Source organism: Acinonyx jubatus, chromosome B4 (genome assembly GCF_027475565.1).
Source record: "Acinonyx jubatus isolate Ajub_Pintada_27869175 chromosome B4, VMU_Ajub_asm_v1.0, whole genome shotgun sequence".
In the NCBI taxonomy this organism is placed as follows: domain Eukaryota; kingdom Metazoa; phylum Chordata; class Mammalia; order Carnivora; family Felidae; genus Acinonyx; species Acinonyx jubatus.
Genome location: NC_069387.1, coordinates 66687903 through 66709016, shown reverse-complemented (window position 1 = coordinate 66709016; position 21114 = coordinate 66687903). Strand labels below are relative to the sequence as shown.

General features: G+C 34.4%; 1 protein-coding gene across 1 annotated transcript in view; it reads right to left on the bottom strand.

The window, feature by feature from the left end:
• The window catches only part of MUC19 (mucin 19, oligomeric), a 137532-nt gene that overhangs the window by 67695 nt on the left and 48723 nt on the right, over positions 1 to 21114 (bottom strand). The window contains exons 26-39 of the mRNA XM_053199622.1: positions 19084 to 19178; positions 18332 to 18458; positions 16561 to 16807; positions 14799 to 14851; positions 14601 to 14701; positions 14209 to 14360; positions 13353 to 13491; positions 12211 to 12315; positions 11922 to 12116; positions 10684 to 10923; positions 10457 to 10613; positions 9380 to 9505; positions 7936 to 8077; positions 7276 to 7307 (exon numbers count right to left, since the gene is read on the bottom strand). Of these exons, the coding sequence (XP_053055597.1) occupies positions 7276 to 7307; positions 7936 to 8077; positions 9380 to 9505; positions 10457 to 10613; positions 10684 to 10923; positions 11922 to 12116; positions 12211 to 12315; positions 13353 to 13491; positions 14209 to 14360; positions 14601 to 14701; positions 14799 to 14851; positions 16561 to 16807; positions 18332 to 18458; positions 19084 to 19178 (1911 nt within the window). The remainder of the gene's footprint in view (positions 1 to 7275; positions 7308 to 7935; positions 8078 to 9379; positions 9506 to 10456; positions 10614 to 10683; positions 10924 to 11921; positions 12117 to 12210; positions 12316 to 13352; positions 13492 to 14208; positions 14361 to 14600; positions 14702 to 14798; positions 14852 to 16560; positions 16808 to 18331; positions 18459 to 19083; positions 19179 to 21114) is intronic.

Here is a 21114-nt window from a genome sequence, read left to right as displayed (position 1 = left end):
CTACTTCCGAGAGTTCATGAAGAGACAGTACATATTCAAAATGATGTGTCTTCCTAGCTATAATATCTGGAAAATGTTAAACGTTTACTTTTAAGTAGCTATTTAAATATTTTAGTTGATGTATACTATATTTAGAAAGTAACAAGAAACTTTGCCAGTGATGAGGATGAAACCCTTATTTCAACACCCATTTTCTCATCACTGATCAAACAGTTCACCCCTAGAAAGCTGAAAAACAAAAAATGATTATGTAGCTATGGATTCATCCCAGTTTGTCAAATGCTGTTCAACTTTTAAACCATGGACGTCAGTAAAAGAAGTGGAATGTAGCTTTCAAGTCTACAATTTGTAAGGCAACTACTCCACAAAAAGAATGTATTTCTTTTAAAAGTGTTCAAAAGGCAAACACTATAAGCGGTTTTATTTTTACTATATTATGATGCTTATTGGATGAATTTAGAAAAAACAAGTTTAAAAAGGAAACATATGTTGGTATGTCTTAAAATGAAATGTCTTATTCTTACATGGAAAATGAAAAACAACATCACCAGGCTTGGCTTTTTTTTTGTTTTCCTTTTAGAACTTCAAAATAAAATGCCCAGTAAACATATGACTAGTATTTTCTAAGATTGTTCTGATTGACATCCTCACTTCATACAGATTGTTATGATTCCTGAGTTGGGGGTAAATGGACATGTTGTCTCTTATGGTTGTTAAAATTCAGAAACTTCCATTTTATTCTGAATATTTTGTACCCAGTCCAGGAGTCTATAGCACATGCTGAGGTAGACAATTTATGATTGTCCAGTTAATCGAATCCACCAAGATGAATGAGAGGTATGAGCCAAGCCTACCAGTCACAGCTTTTTTGGGGAAACTAAATAAGTTACTACTTGAGTAACTTCTAAATTCCTCTTGATATAAATGATATAGGCATAGTCTCAGAAAAGATATGGGACAGTGAATGAGAAGCTAAAATTTAAATCAAGTTTTACCACTACCATTCATTTAAAATTGAGATTTAATTAATAATCAAAATTTTGTCTGCCTCAGTTCATCTGGGAAAAAAGCATTTGCAGATTTATTCCAGCAACAAGATAAGCTATACATACATTATTAACGAATGCTGACAATGTCTCAATAATTTGATAACTTGATAAGCAATGTTTTCTGTGTATCGGGATTATTTGACTAAATTTATTTAAAACACATACAATTTGTGGCACAATTGGACAATTTTAACATAAAAAATTGTTTTTGTCTCCTGATTTTAGAATAATGTTGGGGCAACCTTAATGATTTATGTCTTTGAAATGATAATTTCTGATAATAATTTCTATATTTCATGGATAATAAGGAAAAGAAAAACAATGCTAGTTTCTCTCTGTATCACACCAGAAAATTCCTTTTCTTCTGATCTTTATAACTCTGGAAAAATTATTTTAGCTCTTTGTATCTCATTCCCTGCAAAATGATTAAGACAGAGGGGTCCACAGAATATTACTTAATCAGGCAATTGTTGAGATTTAATGAGGTAATGAATGAAAAAGTGTATCTAATCACTAGAATACAGTAAACTCTCCTTTAAAGTTGTTATTACCAAAGGAAATAATCATCAAAACTAAAAGGCAACCAATAGAGTGGGAGAAGATATTTGAAAATGATATATCAGATAAAGGGTTAGTATCCAAAATCTGTAAAGAAGTTATCCAACTCAACACCCAAAAAACAAATAATCCAGTGAAGAAATGGACAAAACACATGAATAGACACTTCTCCAAAGAAGACATCCAGATGGCCAACCGACACATGAAAAAATGCTCAAAATCACTCATCATCAGGGAAATACAAATCAAAACCACAAGGAGATATCACCTCACACCTGTCAGAAGGCTAAGCAACAACAGATATTGGCAAAAGATATTGGAGAAAGAGGATCTCTTTTGCACTGCTGGTGGGAATGCAAACTGGTGCAGCCACTCTGGAAAACAGTATGCAGGTTCCTCAAATATTAAAAATAGATCTACTCTATGACCCAGCAATTGCACTCCTAGGTATTTACCCAAGGAATACAGGTGTGCTCTTTCGAATGGGCACATGCACCCCAACGTTTATAGCAGCACTATCAACAATAACCAAAGTATGGAAAGAGCCCAAATATCCATCGATGGATGAATGAATAAAGAAGATGTGGTATATACATACAATGGAGTATTACTCAGCAATCAAAAATAATGAAATCTTGCCATTTGCAGCTACATGGATGGAACTAGAGAGTGTTTTGCTAAGCAAAATTAGTCAGTCAAAGAAAGACAAATATCATATGACTTCACTCATATGAGGACTATAAGATACAAAACATGTGAACATAAGGGAAGGGAAGCAAAAATGATATAAAAACAGAGAGGGGGACAAAACATAAGAGACTCTTAAATATGGAGAACAAACAGAGGGTTGCTAGAGGGGTTGTGGGAGGGGGGATGGGCTAAATGAATAAGGGGCACTAAGGAATCTACTCCTGAAATCATTGCTGCACTATATGCTAACTAACATGGATGTAAATTAAAAAATAAATAAATTGTTTTTAAAAAGTTGTTATTAGCTACATCTTACAAAATAGTACTAAAGTGGCATTTTAGTAAATTATTAATATTATACTTCTGGAACATGAAATACCTGCTAGAAATTCAATGAAATGAAATAAAACACTAGGATTTGGGAAGGCTAAGCATAAATTATAATTAATACCTCATGAATTCTGGGGGGAAAAATCAGCCAGGTAATCTCTCCCATAATTCAACTATACATTAGATTTATGATTTTTTAAATACTATGGTGAACATAATTAATGAAATTTTTGTAGTGTTTTAAGGTTAATTAAACATTTTACATCTACAATTTCATCCATTACTCACAAAAACTACTTCACTAATCTATTCATGACCTGCTGTTTTATATAAAAATTTGCTTGCTATAATACAAAGTGTCAACAAAATGAAATTTCCATAATATTATGTTCAAAACTGAATTCTTGGGGATATAAAAACAATGAAAGGAAATACATGTATAAACTAAACAAAAATCAAGCCAGTTTTCATATTTCTGAGTACCTGTGATATAGGACGCAGATAATATCTTTACATTGAAATAGTTATCAAAATTGCTTATGACTCATGCACAACTGTACAATGCATCAAATCCATAGTCAAGAGTAGTTCTATTTCTTTAAATGGTCACAATATTCAAAAGTTTTAATAGCTGAACAAATGATTTTAACTAAAAGAGAGCTATATAAAATGAAATTAATCTTCATGGAAACAGAAGTGCGATGAGAATTAGAAGTTTAGTCATTGCTAATGACTGAAATAATACATGGCCAGAAAAATTTTCTGCAGTATAAGAAACAACATAGAAGGACTTTGGGGATGAAATTTTTACTATGTCTTGGGAAATACACTTACACTTGTAGAATAGAGAAAAATACTTCTAAAACCTGTCAGTCTTTCCAAGATTTACACTGAGCAAGTCAGTAGTGCTTAGTGTCGCTAATAACATGAAACATGAGAGAGAGTTTGACAAAAATTAAACATGTTAGTTTAGGCATTTTTAATGATATTCCATACTGTGATGGGCTGATACTTAAGAAGTATATTTGCCCTTTGAATATATAAGAAATATATTAATTACCAAATAAATCAGACACTGCTGATAATTACAAAATACCCAAAATTATAATTGTAATTCTATATCATGATATAAAATTATAATCCAAAAGTAGTCTTGATTTTGCAGTATACATTTGCATTTTATAGAAAGAAGATTAGCTGCAATGAATGAATGTATAAACTGTAAGAGTTTCAATACAATAATAGCTACCCAATAGTCTAACCTTCACCAGAAATTCTGTTGCCCCCCCCACCCTAAAAAAATACCTGAATTATAAATTTGGGACGGGGAAAAAGAAGAGTCATTCATTTATTCTACAAATATTTAATGAATGATAACTATTACACAGCTTGAGACTAGGTGCATTTGGGAATACAGGTAGGGCAAAACATGGTCTGAGACTTTAAGGATGTAAACTAGACTTATCATGGTGATCATTTTGCAATATATATAAATACCAAGTTGCTATGAGGTACACTGGCAACTAATATAATGGTATGTGTCAATTTTACCTCAAAACATATCGTGCATGTAAATATATATCCATTTTTTTAATAGAGAAAGTAATAAATAATAGGAGAAAGTGAAAGTATTCAGGTGGGGAAGAAAAAGTCCTAAATATAAACAAGTGGGTATATTGATTAAAATAGGCTTTAAGTTAAAAAAAATGTTTAATATATGTAAAAAAAACCCTGCATTGTCATTTTACAAGTTTTCTGATTCACCCACCTATTGTTTCGCTGCTTGATGTTGTAATCACTGGAATGGAAGCTGCTGAATTAGAGAAAACAATGGAAAATAATTAGTTTTGCACAGAGGGAACATTATGCTTCTGAGAACATCTATGGTCATGTATAAAATGGGTCAACTTGAAATTAATGTTTCAAAGAAATTTAATCATATAGGTGGATAGATATTAAAGTATAAAATTAAAGCTTTCAAATCCATAGACCACAAGTAAAAGGTCAAGAAAACATCATTTTGTGTAACATTTTTTCCAAGGTCTTCCTCTAAAGCATTCTTAAAAACAAACAAAACAAAACAAAAGTCCCCATAAAATGTCATTAGAAAGATATAATAGTGCAAAAAGAAGTTTTGTTTTTTGGGTTTTTGTTTTTTTTTTTTTTGTAAATGCCCTCTTGATTAAGTTGTGGGTGAAGATTATGGCTTACCTGCACCTGAACTCCTGGTTACCAATGTTATTGCTATACAAAGAAGGAGGCAAATATTTGGAAATGTATGTTAAAATTGTGTTAAAAGACAAAATTAAAAGTATTTATTTAGAGATGTGTTTACATACATGTCTAATGCAAATAAATGATTAAATGTAACAGTTAAATGTATTAATCAGGTGTCCACACATTTCAAAACACTTTTTGTAGTCCTTAGGCTATTGCTTTACTACAAATCATTCAATTAACATTGAGATTCCTTGATATTAGTAAAGGATAAGTTGTAAATCATTTTAAAGACTTTAACATAGAATGATCTTCAGTAGTAGAATTTTCTTCACTTTCTCCAAACTAGTACGGAGAATGTTCTTTTTAGGATGCATAACCTCTGAATAGGGAAGATGCTCTTCACTAATATTACAACTGGATGTAGACCCTGCTATCTGGCATTTAGGAAATAAATAGAGAATGACAAATTTGAAAAAAGGGCCAAATTGCCGCATTGCAAATTCACTTTGCTGCTGATTTAGAAGCTAAAAGGCAAACTTTTTTTTTTTTTTTTTTTTTACCTGTTTCGGTGCTTAATATGGAGGTAGCTGTTGTAGCTGAAACTGTGTAGGGAAGAAATTATTGAAGAAAAGTAAATTACTTGGATAATTTTACCAGGAAATTTAGTTTAAAAAATCACTTACCATAAACTAAGTGAAAATTTCTAAACCTGTGTTCAAAGGTTAAGTGACAAAATAATCTCTCATTTAAATAAAAAAAATAAATAAATCAACACAAATAATTCTATATATTTATTGTATGCCCCCCCCAAAAATAATTTTTTCTGTTTTTATCATTTAACCAAAATCTCACAGGAATTTTATAAGGCCTATTTAAGGACCAAGAAATAAAGTTCAGAACCCTGACGTGGGATACCTTAGCTGTAAGTAAGTGATCAATAATAACTAAAAATTTAAATAGCATTTTACAGACAATAACACAACTTTAAATATAGTATCAAAATATAAGGCTTCCAATTTACTTCACGATCTCTTCACTGATATCTCTGAATATCGGTCTACAGGAAATAAAATTCCCCCTGCATCACACAGAACAGGAATACGGTTAAGTGCACTGCAGCAACTCTAACTATGCTTATATTGCCAGTAAGTTGCAAGTCCCAAATCTAAAATTAGACTGCATTCTGTCAGCGCTCTTCCTGAGTGGACGTGACTGAAACGTCCTTGGAGGTTACAGCCGATATAAGAATTAAGAAAAAGAAAGTAACTTTTTATTTCTATATTTTTAAATTACCTCCCGGTGTAATCATGATTTTAAAATTTTACTCCATGGGAGACCACATTTAACTCATTTTCATTCCACGTGTTCCAATTATTATCTAAAAATGTCAAGCTTTGGATGATGATATTTAACTAATAAGCATACATTACCTAATATATGTTCTAATCATATTCCTAGCTGAATACACTAGAGTAAAATAACATTTTGACAGATTTTCTAGTAACTGTTCATTCTAATTTGAAATTTTTGTATCAGATTTACCACCATATTTTTCACTGGCATAGACTGATGTGAAATTGTAAAGGATTATCCACAAAAAGAAATCAGAGCTACACATTGAAAACCATGATGATTTGGGGCACCTGGGTGGCTCAGGTGGTTAAGCGTCAGATTTCAGCTCAGGTCACGATTCATGGTTCACGAGTCTGAGCCCTGTGTCAGGCTCTGTGCTGACAGCTCAGAGCCTGGAGCCTGCTTAGCATTACGTGTCTCCCTCTCTCGCTCTCGCTCTCTCAAAAATAATAAACATTTTCAAACTTTTTTAAAAAAGAAAACCATGATGATTTTACCTGTGAATGTTGAATTTGTAGGAGCAGTTTCTAAAATAAACATAAGTTACTATTATTGAGAAGAATGAAAAAGGGTGAAAAAGTCTAAAATCTCAAATTGCCAATGAATTATTTGTATCTTGTTTATTTTACTCCCTGCAATTTCTAATACAAACCAGGGAGTAGCTCATATTTTTTTTAAAGCTTATTGAGATTCATCTTTAAGATTTGTTGCTCATGAGTGATCCCTCAATTATTTAATTCTATCTTATCTAATCCTGACCTTTCAGCTCCATCCCTTCATGAATCTGTTTTGAGTGATGTCTTACTGCCTTAATTCCCAGAGCCTACAGATAGGCAGGGGCTTCCATGCAGCAGGAGGACTACCTACTTGCTAGTTGTTGGAAATGCCTTGGCAGCAATGGTTTTGAAATGACACAACATGAACAAATACACAGCAATGGAATTGTCCAAACCACAGAGGGAGGAGCAGTTTAAGCCTTAAGTACCTACCCCTTTTTCTGTTGATGATCTGAAAGGATCCCAAACCCCGTACCTTGTCTTCCCTAATTCAATTAGAATAAAATGCAAAGACTCACCACTGCACTCCAACTCTCCTGCGATGCAATAGCTGAAAGTTAAATTAAAAAAAAAAATGAGGTTGAAATTTTGACTCCTACTGGCATACACCTCCCGAATTTGAAACAAAAAATAGTCTAACCATGAGAATCGAAACAATACCAAATAAGGGAACAATAAATAATCATTTCCCCAAAGGACATTTATTTTTTGGTGTACTGTACCATTATTCCTAATCATTTCACTTCAGTGTTCTTGACACCTAAAAAAATGCTTTGCAGTCAAGCTGTACAGTTAGTTCTTACATTTTCAGCTTTAAACCTGACATCTTGGCCATGCTGCTCTTGTAGAGACTTCTCCTGTTTGCTTCCATGTCACTGTCTGAAGCCTGTAAACATGATCTTGCATTTATAGAATTAAAACTTTCTTTTTACCTAAAATTACCAGTGACATTTTCTGTTCCTGTTTTCCTCATTGTAAGATTTAACAAGCCATTTGTTGACATATGGATTTACTGAAAATATGAAATAACTAGCATTACTGACAAAAAATTGAACCTAATGCTAGCCTTATCATTTAGAAATAGGAAAGCTAAAAATTATACATGTATACTTAATTTTTTTTATAAATGAAAATGCAAGGAATGGAATTGCTTCTTAGAAAGTTAATAGAGAATGTACCATGTTCTTCCACAGTTATCCTGAATCACTCCACCTGCTGGTATGATATCATTATAGAAGCAGCTGCACTCAGATAAACTGACGCATTTCATGGTGTTCTCATCCAGATAAGGAGCGCTATCTGGGCACTTAGCATAACATCCTGTATGAAAGATGACCCATGGTTCATTTCTGTTTACAGAAACTTGTCACATTGCATTATATATTTGTAAAGTTACTTAAATGCCTACATGAACTGAAGTAGATAACAGCAAAATGACATCATACTCTTAATAAAAACATATAAATTGTACAGGATTCAGATCTTCTTGCAATGGAATATCAACCTAAGAACTGAGAACTTATACATTTTCACTGATTTATTTTTCTAAAATGTTTCCTGAAGTATTTTAAAATAATTTGCAACTTTAATGATGGTATGATGTTGAATGTAATACAACACTTTGATAAATACATATCTTGAAAAGTGAATGCCAATTCTAAATATCTATTTTTTGTAAGGATAGATGAAGATCCAGGTGTCATAATAAAATGAGCTGAAAAGATCCCAGAGACTGGGATCTAACACAGAGGTGACTCTGGGAAGTTACTGCATCTTCTTATTTTCTTGCCACTTCTTCCTTTCCAAGATATGAAATGCTAAGAAGAAAGTGCTGATGACGTGTGGGATATAGTTAATTGGACTATATAATACATTGCATTCTGAAACTACATTCTCAACAAACTATATTGTCTAATGAAAAGTATAAAAATTGACAATGGGACTGAAGCACTGCATTCTCCCCACTGCTTGTCTGTCTTATTAAACAGATAATATATGTCTAGAGGAAATGTTTCATTTTTTATGTTTATTTATTTTTGAGAGATAGAGAGACAGAGACAGAACATGAGCGAGGGAGGGACAGAGAGAGAGAGAGAGAGACTCATTATCTGAAGCAGGCTCTGGGCTCTGAGCTGTCACCTGAGAGCCCAATGCAGGGCTCCAACCCACAAACCGTGAGATCATGACCTGAGCCGAAGTTGGCCACTCAACCGACTGAGCCACCCAAGGGCCCCTAGAGAAAATGTTTCTTATGTAGAAATATTAATGTCATAACAAGTATAAATGCCTATTCGTTAAAGTACAGAATGTGAGGACTGGGGTGGCTCAGTCGGTTAAGCATCTGACTCTTGATTTCAGCTCTGGTCATGATTTCGTGGTTTGCGAGATGGAGCCCTGTGTAAGGCTCTACAGGAACAGTACCAAGCCAGGCTGGGATTCTTTGTCTCCCTCTCTCTCCCCTCACCATCAAGAATAAATAAATAAACATCAAGTAAATGAATGAATGAATACATAAATAAATAGTAAAACGTAAGATTCTGAATTGGCAGAAATAACATTTTCAGTATTCAAATATCAATATAATTTGCACTACTTCATGGATATTACTAAAATTTACCTTACCTTCTAAAAGTGCAGAAAATTTCTGGCCAATAACTTGATCTTTGCAAGTTTTTGTAGTCACTGTACCACAAGGTTCATAGTGCCAACTGCATTCCCCAGGGGCATTGTAATAATCACAGTAGACAGCTGTAATTTAATTGTATCAAATTACTTCCATCTATTATGTAACAATTTTCACCTTTCCCTTTCCAAAGCATTTTTGAATGATATTAACAAATAAACAGACCTAGCGTATATCATTCTATCTTATCAGGTTCCTTTGGCTTTATCCAAATTGGCCGATAAGCCAAAATAGCTCACAAAAAACAGAGGGGGAGCATATAGGATCAAAACAGCACTTTCCTTTGACACCTCACAAAGTTGGTTTGGGGTAGAAAAGTAAACACTAATTTTCCCATTTTAAGGTATTTTAGGTCATAGTCTAGATTCATAGTTTTACTGTTCAAGACTAAATTGCAAAAATAAATCTCTGGGAAAAGGAGGCTACTTTAATGTGTAAATAACAGTTCCTGAATGAGGTAACTAAAGATTTCAATATAACACTTTGCATAATAAAGAATAAAATGTGGATTCAATGTCAATATTTCTCATCTGTCATATTTTCTCTCGTAATACTTTCCATTAGAAGGGAAAGAGCTGATTTCTACCAAAATTATCACATTCCATATATATCAATATATGTATCAAGACTAGGGCTCTATAAACGTTTTTAAGATAATGTGTAAGGACTTGAACCCAAAGTAGATGAGGTAAATGTTCAAGGATATATGGCTACACCAAGTTAGGTAAACAATTCATTGTTCATCTAAGTATGAATAAGAGATACTTTCCATCAGTATTTAATTTCTCCCCTGTTATAAGAACTTCAGAAACTCCAACTGAATTTGATGTACTGTGCCAGGTGCTATACTTTTAAAAATAGGGATTTTTCCCATCATAAACATATTAACATGTTTTGAAAACTTTCTAGGCACAAGAGTATGTATTTTATAGAAAATATGGAAAGAAGATTGATCACCTAACAAAACAATGCTATCTAATTACCTTTTATAAGAACAACACATGGACCTCACTTACGGCAGAGCTCTGGTTTTCTCCACCTGACACAGACTCCAACCGCACTGCATGCCTCTGCGTACATAGCCACAGCTGTGCAGAATCCCAGGTACTTCCCCTCCATGTCACATGCGCAGGCTTCTTCAATGCATGCATCATAGTAGGCATTGGGGTCCACCTAGAGAACACGGCCCATGAGTCCCTGGGAGCAAAGCCTGTGCAGGTCCCTGCTCTCAGAGCCATACTACCTTGCTGTGGCAGTCTCTGAAGGTGCTGTCCCGGATGATCTCACATTTCCGCACAGCCCAGGCCTTACAGTATGGGTTTGAGTCACACGGGAAAGCTTGAGCTACTGTGTCTGAACATTCTTGACTGGTTTTCCAGCTATTTCCAAATTCCAGTGCTCCAGCAGCTACTGATGAATATCGTGTTGTGAAATCATCCTTGAGATCACCATTGTTATTTCCACAAAGACCACATACTTTGCCCTGTAGAGATCCGAAAGGGAAGTTAACAAGTAGGTTGTAGTAGGGATATAGATATATGAAGAGATGAGATCAGAAGGGAAAATTAACAAGTGAGTTGCACTATAGTGGTATACAGAGACAGGTACGTAAAGATGTTATGATCATTTATAGTATCATAGATCTACTTTATTTATTTTATTTTATTTTATTCTTATTTTGTATTTTATTTTATTTTTGAAGAGAGAGCATGTGACAGGGGGAGGGGCACAGGGAGAGGGAGAGACACTCTTAAGCAGGCTCCAACTCAGCATAGAGTCCATGCGGGGCTCGATCTCATGACCATGAGATCATGACCTGAGCCAAAACCAAGAGTCAGACACTCAAGCCACTGATTCGCCCAGGTGCCCCCCCTTTTTTTTTAAGTAGGTTCCATACCCAACATGTTGTTTAAACTCACAACCCTGAAATCAAGAGTTGACATGCTCTGCTGACCGAGTCAGCCAGGTGCCCCCACCATAAATCCATTTTAAATTCCAAATTTTAGAAGGAAATTAAAATCTGTGGATAAGATCCTGGTACTGTTTAACCCAAGATATCCTATATCACAAAATGATCTAGTATCAAATAAGATAAATGCATTAAGAATTATTAAAAAATAATTATATTCACTAGCTTCAAATCATACGTGAGTAGACTCTTAGGCTCTTAGAATTTTTGTTCTAAGAAATACATTTAATTCTATATATTCACCAGCTACCTTAAAATTGTATTATGCAATAATCTCAAGTAACCAAATATGGTTAAACTAGAACGCTTCAGGTTTATTGCATTTAGTTTTCACCAGGTCCTGTCATCTTTGATTACATTTCTTATTTCATCATAAGGTTGAACAGTTGTGGAAGGCTTATTCTATGAAAGAAACTACCACTCTCTCACTTTCCACTGATGAATTGTCTCTACGTCTCAGAAACAGAAATTATTTTGTTTCCCCGTTAATCGCTTATTAGTGATATACATACATTCCAGTGTGGATCCAGTATAACAGAAACTCTTGTATTCTTGTCCCAAATTATGGTTATTCCATTTAAAAATTTCAGAATCAAGTACAGGCCAACAGTATGTACAGAATATGTATTTCCACTGATTTCACATTCCTTACTTTCTGTAGTTTTGGCTGCTGTTACTTTCCCATCATGCAGAACAACATTCTGATCCTATAAATTACAAGACAGACTTATGATAACATCAGTTTTATCTGGCCACTCATAATCTGAGAGAAAAAATATATAAAGAGAAACAGTACCATACCTGAAAAGCAACTATGATTTTTCTTGAGCATGTAAGCCCATTTTCACAGCATGGGACGCTTTCAGTTAAGAGACGGAATGTGCCATTTTCACGACCACAATAATCCTTTAAAAGTAAATTATCATAATACTTTATAAATATCAGGGACGTGGAACTCAATTACAATATTTGCATCAGACAAAGAATTCTTAGACAGTGATACCTTAAACTCAATAAATTACCATATGCTGTGTTATGGAATGTCCAGAAGACAATAATTTAACTGCATATATGGAGAGGTAGCCCTCCCTGGCTGAATCCAACCTAGTTAATTTGCTTTCACTTGGTCCTTTTGTAATATTTTATAAAAGTTTAGACTTATAACATATTACATAAGTATTTAAATTATACAACATGGCTTATAATCATTGATTTATTTCTAGGCTCTGTACATAACTAGATAAAGTTGTTTATTTCCCCTCACCGATTTTTATGAAATTTGCATAAATATAAAACAATATAAATTTAAAGCATAAAACAATCCAAATTTCAGGAAATTAGATATTACTTAGGAAGCAGCTTAGCAGCATGTAACAAGTGTGAACTCTGGAATCACACAGATCTGGTTTTGAATACGACATTTTCTACTTAGTTCATGTTGCTTAACCTCTCTAAGCCTCAATTTCTTCATCTGCATCATAGGAATAATAATATCAGCCTTTGAGTATTGCAGTGATTAAATGTAATCAATTTGCTTTGGCAAAGACGCACTCATAAAGTGGTAACTGTCGTTGCTGATAGCGCTGTTGTTAAATATCTAGCATTCATTGAGCACTTAGTATGTGCTCCAATATTTGCCCAAATTTGGTTTCAAGGGAGCTGTTTCCATCCCCATTTTATAGATAAGGAAACAGAGACACAGAGGGATTAAGGAATGTGCCCAAAGTCACACATCAGAGAAAGGGTAGAGCCAAGGTTGAAATCTAGACCTACTGCCTCCCAAGTCAGCATGATACTGTTATATTGTACTGTCTTTGAGAAAGACTTAAGGGGCCATTTGTTTAAATTTCACATTTTGAGAATAAAATTCTCCAGAGAGCATCTGCAGATAAATAATAATTATTAAGTATAGAAGAATTGTGATAAAACACACTAGTAATTACCTCAAGAAATGAATACTGGCAGAGACCATCAAAGCTGTAACTTTTTCCATCAAAAGTTCTAACATGACCTTCCCCATAGATATGGCAGGTGGTTTGACATTCATTGTGTGTACAGCTCCAAGACCCTTTTATGCAAGTACTAAAAGAAAAAAAAATGATAGAGTGAGGTAATTATATTATGCCAAGATTCACATTCTCACACTGTTTTTGTAAAGAAGCACAAAACCTTGTTTTATATTGACTTAAATTTGGCAGTTGTCTTCATTATATCATGTTAACCATAGAAAATGCCAAATAAAGGTTCTATTTCATAAAATATAGCCTAGGGAATACAGTCAATAATATTGTAATAACTTTGTATGGCAACAGATGGTAACAACACTTATTGTGGTGAGCGCTGCATAATGTATACAATTGTTGAATCATAAGGCTGTACACCTAAAACTAATAAAATATTGTATGTCAACAATACTTCAATAAAAAATAAAATTATAGTTTCTATTTAAAAAATAGCATTTTAACTATATTTGACCATTATTCTTCAAATATCTCAAAGTATGACTTCTTTCCTATAAAATAAGAGCAGACTATACTTTCTAATATCCAAAACATATGAAATAGTCTTTTATTTTTTAAGGTTTTAATTTAAAGTTGATTTATTTCAAGAGAGACAGAGAAAGAGGCAAAGAGAGAGGGACAAAGAGAGAATTCAAAGCAGACTCTACACTGTTAGCACAGAACCCAAGCAGAACTTGAACCCACAAAATGCAAGATCATGACCTGAGCCAAAACCAAGAGTTGTCGCTTAACCAACTGAGCCACCCAGGTACCCCTATAGTAATTCTTTATTATGCACCATTTGTTGCAGCCAACCGAGGTAACGCTTCCCTGGTCATACTCCTGTCCACCAAAAGAACATGGGCAGTTTTCAGGAAAGACACAGTTTCCTTTAGAATTTCGAACCATGCCAATTGGACAATAGCACCCACGTTTGCAAGGCAAGTTCTCCTATAGGAACAAATATAAAATATACATCATCAGGTGCTGCTGTAACATGTCACATTATCAGCATCCATTTACCATGCATAAATATATACCAAGTATCCATTTAGAGCCAACATTTGACAAGTCAAAATAACACACAATAAATATGACCTTCGAATTCTTTTTCACTGATGTTTTGGTTGGCTTCTATCCTGACACAATGAAAAGTTTCAAAAAGTTTAACTGCAAAGCCATGTTCCTTACATCAAAACTAGGTATGTTCCAAGTGCTACAGGTACTGTCAACTCTTCTCTGTGCCTTCGGGTCCCTGCAGTCAACAAATTCAGTCCCTCCGGAACAATTCTCTGCAGGATAAAGGAAGTTGTTAATCAAGGGCCTCTTGATGTGCTTGGTTTAACCCAAGTAGATATTTTAAGTTTAAATTATGATTTCAACACTTACGTAGGGTTAAATCAATGGGAGTCTGGCAAAGAAGAATTCCATCCCGACAGACACTGAAAATAGAAGAAAATTATACATTTAAACATCAAACTTCAATGACAACTTCTTAATACACTGTTAGAGAAACTTTTACCCCTTATTCACAAGTTTTATCCAAGTAAATGGATGAGACACACTGCCCAGAAATAACACGCACCCAGTTATAACATGCAGCCTTGTGCATATTATAGGAATATACAAGCAAGGTTCTATGGGTATCAGAGAACACATGAAAATGATGGCTGTATCTTGATGGATGAATTAGATTCAACAGATAACTGCTCATAAGATACAAAGCTGTGATGCAGGAAACAACAAGGTATGTTCCAATGACTTGTTTGGATAGAAAGCAGTAAGTAGGATAGGGAGAAGTGGTAAAAGCAAGGCAGGGCCAGATTTTGGATGGTCTTAAATGACGTGCAAGCTTATGTCTATTCTTTAGGCAACTGTCACCATTAAAGCTCCTGAGCAGGTAAGTGGCACAATCAGAATAATGCTTCACGTTAGTCATTATAGAGGTAGTGCAAGAAATATGAGACACAGAGACAGGGCAAAGAGCAGCCAACTTAACAATCATGGTAGTGATGGGGATCTGAAATAGGGTAATGATAAAGGGAACCATAATTTGGAGGCGGTAGCCCAGGTTTCACTAAAAAGGTAATCTACCTACTGATTCCTCAACATCTACAGAGAAAAGTATCATGATCAAACCCCAACCAAATGTCTTGTGTGCTGTAATAGAAAGAGGTTTTTACCTAGGCTTTCCTTTTAAATGGCCAAGAAAAAATAATCCATTTCTAAATGATAGTTTCATGGAACCAAAGAAAAGAGAAGGTGTATCCAAAATTTCTTGGAATGGCTACTTCATTTTTACAGTTACATTGTTAAGAATTGCTATCTCTGCCTATGGAATTAAAGATACAGATAAATTACTTCGCCCAAAACTGCAGAATCACAATCTCCTTAGCCATTACAAAAAGTCACAATCCTTCAACTTCTCCTACTGCCCAGGAACTTAGTTCAAATTCTTGAGTACAGCCTGGCCACAGTCTACTTTTCCAGCCCAATCCTTTCCAGCCCAACGAGAACCTACATGCACAATACTTTTCAAGCATTTCCTATATTAGTGTGTTCTGTTTACGCTATTGGAAATCTCTCTTCCTACCCCAATTTTGTCTGGAAAAAGTTTCAAATCCTAGTAAAACTCAAGTGCTAGTCTCCTCTGAAAAGTTCTTCTTATCTGCTCAGGCACTAACTGGCTCTTTCTCCTACCATATTATAGTATACAAACCTTGCGAAAGCGAGCACCCTGCTCATTCTGTGAGACAAAGGCAATGTTCCTTCATCTTTGTAATTCTAGCCCTCAGCACAAGGCCTGGAACATGGCAAATATCTATTTAATAAGTGTTTGTTGAATGGTGAATGCTGAGAGACAACTAGAAAACATCGTTTGAATATAAAATCATTTTTGCATCCTCTGTATGTAGGGCATGCTAGAATGTTTTTATATTGGTATTTGAAATCAAACAAAAGTAGAATAAATCAGTTAGAGCCATTATGATGCCGTGAGCACATCAGGTTAAAGGGAGCAATAACTAACTTTAATAAATACAAATTTTAAAATGTGGTAGGTCTAAAGAAGACTTTAGGAGATGTCTATTTCTCTGAAAAGGACAGTCCCCTGATTTCAAAGTCATAACAAGTATATATGCAATTTCCATACCATTTATTGTCATCAATATGGATGAGTTTGCCTGGTTGTATGACCTCGTCATTTAGGTAGCAGTCACACTGAGATTTTGGAACACAGTTCTCTTCATTATTATGGTACATTCCATCAGGGCAAGTGCATCCATCAACTGGAACATCTTCTACATCACAGCTCCTATCTCTCTCTGACAATGATCGACAAGAACTATTGCAGGCTTTTACATTGTACTTGAAAACCAGGCCACTTGGGCAAGAGTGATCTGTTGGTATAGGAATAAAAAATATTAAATATGTATGCATCCAGGAAAAGTAGCAATTCTATTTCATCTTGATGTTTATAGATATTATAGTGAATTATTCACAATTGAGGCTATGAATAGTCAAGAAAAAGTTACTTGCTGTTCACTGGTATTTTTCATTCTTTTTTTATTTGCAGTCAATATTGAGTCCCTACTATATGTTTACATATTCTGTTGGGGATAAAGCCCATAAACAAGATAGGAAATACACTGCTATCATGTGACTTATATTTCTGGGGAAAGGACAATTGTGGCACGTGCTATAAAGAAGCAAGATGGGAAGCTCTAAGTATGTACAACTGGGAACTTGCGGTCCATGTAGAGCATGAAAGCTTCCTAGAGAAAGGTAATTCTATGCCTACATCAGAAGACAGGGAAATTCTTTCAAAGAGCAAGAAGAATAGAAGGTATAAGCCCAGACACAAAATCAGTGATTAGAACTTGCAGGGCCCTCTTAGTTTGCTCTTTAGCCTTAGAGCAATGAGAAGCCATTGACTCATTTTAGACTGAAATATCAAATGATCAGGTTAGTTTTTTTTTTTTAACATTTATTTATTTTTTAAGAGACAGAGAGAGACAGAGCATGAGCAGGGGAGGTGCAGAGAAAGGCAGACACAGAATCTGAAGCAGGCTCCCGGCTCTGAGCTGTCAGCACACAGCCCAACGCGGGCTCAAACTCATGAACCGTGAGATCATGACCTGAGCCGAAGTTGGTCGCTTAACCGACTGAGCCACCCAGGCGCTCCGATCAGGTTAGTTTTAGTTGGTTTTACTTTAAAGATTATCCTGACTTCTTTGTAGAAAAAGTGGATATTAAAGGAAGCAATTGAAATAACCCAGGAGAAAAAAAAAAAGAGGTGTTTTTTTTTTTTGAAGTAGGTTGGTGGCCATAGAGATGGAGAGATGTGAATGTATTTGAGAGAAATTTTGGAGGTGAACATGACAGACCTTTGATGGGAAATGAGCTATGAGGTATTGTGATCTACAAGACATGTATTTCTATAAAGTTTTCTTTTTTTGGGTAAGCCATGTATTTTTCTGAAGTCATATTCAAATACTACAATAAATATGTTAAAAAAATGCAAGATTCAATAAATATGATAGTTGAACTCCTAATTTAGTTATTTTTATTTTCTTAAAAATGTCACTAATATTTAACACTTCAAAATGTAGTAGGAGTTGGAATATTAAATTTCAGCATATAATAACTAAACAGAAACCCATGTTAATATATAAATATGTATATATTCTGTTCTTATTTAAATCAAGATCAAAGAATCAAGAAGTAAAACTGCATGGATAACTCAAACATATTTCAAAAAAAAACAGGAAATCATCTTTGAAAGAACCAAGTACAAGTTTGTAAATACATGTTTCTAAACTACACACACACACAGACACAGACACACACACACACACACACACACACACACACACTATAGTAAAAGTGAGAAGGGAGTCATCTAAAGCCCCTGTCCTGCTTACCACATAGTCCAGTTCTCCATTCCACTATGTATGTTTCTTTCTCAGCACACGCTTTTACATAGTTGCCTAAAATCGTGCACAAACAATCTTCACTGTTGTCACAAGTGCAAGTGTATTTTTTGCATTCCTTTAAGGTAAGAAATAAATGCATATTACTTTATGAAAATGTTCACAAGAACAGGTAAACTGGGTATCTTAATTCAGTTTATAACTACTCCTCTTCCTTGAAAATAATCTGTCTTGAACTTTGGGAAATACTTCCTTTTGAAATATGGAAAGTAGTAAATCAATTATTAACTAAGTTTTCCACAAACTTAGAAAACTCAGAAAGAGGAACTTATTCAAGATTTTTCTCATTCCAGGGGTGCCTGGGTGGCTCAGTAGGTTAAGTGTCCAACGTCAGCTCAGTTCATGAGCTCATTGTTCGTGGGTTCGAGCCCCACATCCTTCTCTGTGCTGACAACTCAGGGCCTGTTTCCCTATCTCTCTGCATTCCCCAGCTCACGCTCTGTTCTCTCTCTCTCAAAAAAATAAATAAACATTAAAAAAAAGATTTTTCTCATTCCAACTTATTTGCCAGTACTGTTTTTTTTTAATTCGTATATCTAACAACTGAATAATGATAAGTTTAAAGCTATGTCTTAATGTACTGACAGTGCCTGTTATTTGAAAAATTTTAATGTCTACAGGCTTCTATTGATATTATCAGAATAGTTTGCAAAAAGAGCTGTTAATCTTAGACCCTCACATACCTCATGATATAGTTTAGGATTCACAATTGGATGGCAGGAAGCAAAAGGTCCACTTGAATCAAGAAGAATTCCACAGTGCTTTTCAGCATATCTTTCTGGAAGAAATTTAATGCACTCAAAATTAGTATCAGTAATGTCATAATTTTTAATTGAAAATGTGTGATTGTGTTTTTAAAGTGTTTTTCAGGGCACCTGGGTGGCTCAGTTGGTTAAGGGCTTAACTCTTGATTCTGCTTCAGGTCATGATCTCAGGATCATGAGATAGAGCCCCATATCAGGCTCTGAGCAGAGCATGGAGCCTGCTTGGGATTCTCTCTCTCCCTTGCTCTCTGCCCCTTGCTGCACCCCCAACCCCCGGCCACCACAAAATAAATAAACTTTAAAAAGTTAAACAGTAAAATGTTTTTGCTAGAACATATCTAACTTATTATCAATATATACAAAAATAGCATGATATAACCAGTAACACCTTAAACTAAGAGGCAAAATCTTTTTTTAAATTGAAGTACAAACACACAATATTACACTAGTTTTAGGTGTACAACATAGGGATTAGACAACTCTATACATTATGCTGCGTTCACAAGTGTGGTTACCATCTGTCACCATACGATGCTATTCCAATACCAATACCACTGACTATATTCCCTATGCTGTTCCTTTCAACCCAATGACTTACTTATTCCATAACTGGAATAAGTGGAAAAATCTTTATTAGCTTCATATATTTGTACTAAATCAGTTAACCTGTTTGCAAAATGCAATTTCTACCAAAAAAAATGGGACTAAGGGAACCAGATTATTTATTCAGGTACATAGCAAGTGGGTAAAATGAAATCATCATAACACCAGCACCACCTCACCCCGTTGCCACAATAATCATGTCAGTTTTAAGACAAGCAGTATCAACAATTCAAACACACATTTTATTTTTTACGGGCTGAATTGATATTTGGTTGCTTCGTAAATCACTTCTTGTATTAAATTAACAGAAAATGAAGTTCACAAAAATAACATCTGAGTAACAAATGCTTTGCTCAATGATTTGGAAATACTTAAAGATGATGTCAGTGACTAGAAGAAGGATTGCTAATTTTTTTAACCATCTTTCAATTGGCTTTTAAAAGTTACTGTCACCAGGATGCAATAAAGAAGCTGACTGAATCTATTAAGAGGACACTGAGGCCAATTGTTTCTAGGTGTACCTGGGTGGCTCAGTCAGTTAAGCATCTGACTTTGATCTCATGATTTGTGAGTTTGAGTCTGGAGCCTTCTTTGGATTCTGTGTCCCTCTGTCTCTCTCTGCTCCTCCCCTGCTTGTGCTCTCGCTCTCTCTCATAAATAAATAAATAAACATTTAAAAAATAAATAAAAATAAAAGGACATTGAGGCCAATTATTCCTAAAATTTGACAAACTTTTAACCAGGTATTACCATTTTTTATGTTAATATTACTGACAGCTTATTACAGCATAGTTTCATTTTCTGTATTTTAAGTTAAATATAAAATATTGAAAATAGAAATAGTTAATTTATATAGCTCTCAAAAGTGTTAATATAGTCTCCTTAACAAAAATTGGCCTGGGTTCTTATGAGATATACATTTGTTTTCATTTATTCTCATTTTAATTATTTTCATTGCAACACCTACAAAACAAAATAACATGAAAATTGAACCTTCAAATGCATATTACCATGTGGATGTTAATGCTTCTATCAACCCCTTTCATTAGTCAAAACAAGTAGATGAAACTTTCAAAAGAAATTGCTTTGTAATTTTTAAATATTGTCAAAAGCTGATCAGACATTTGCTTCAAATATGGAGATTAATTTAGAGACAATTGATTAACATATAAACAATATATTTTAACTTACTTTCCATTGAATTCCATTATTTACGAAAGAAGTAACATAAAGTGTTTGTTAAAATCAACAACACTAAGTATGGGAACAATCAGAGCAAGTCTTTGATTCAAAATACTTGGATTATCAGAAACAGACCGATAAATACAGAGGACTCTGATGTTTGCC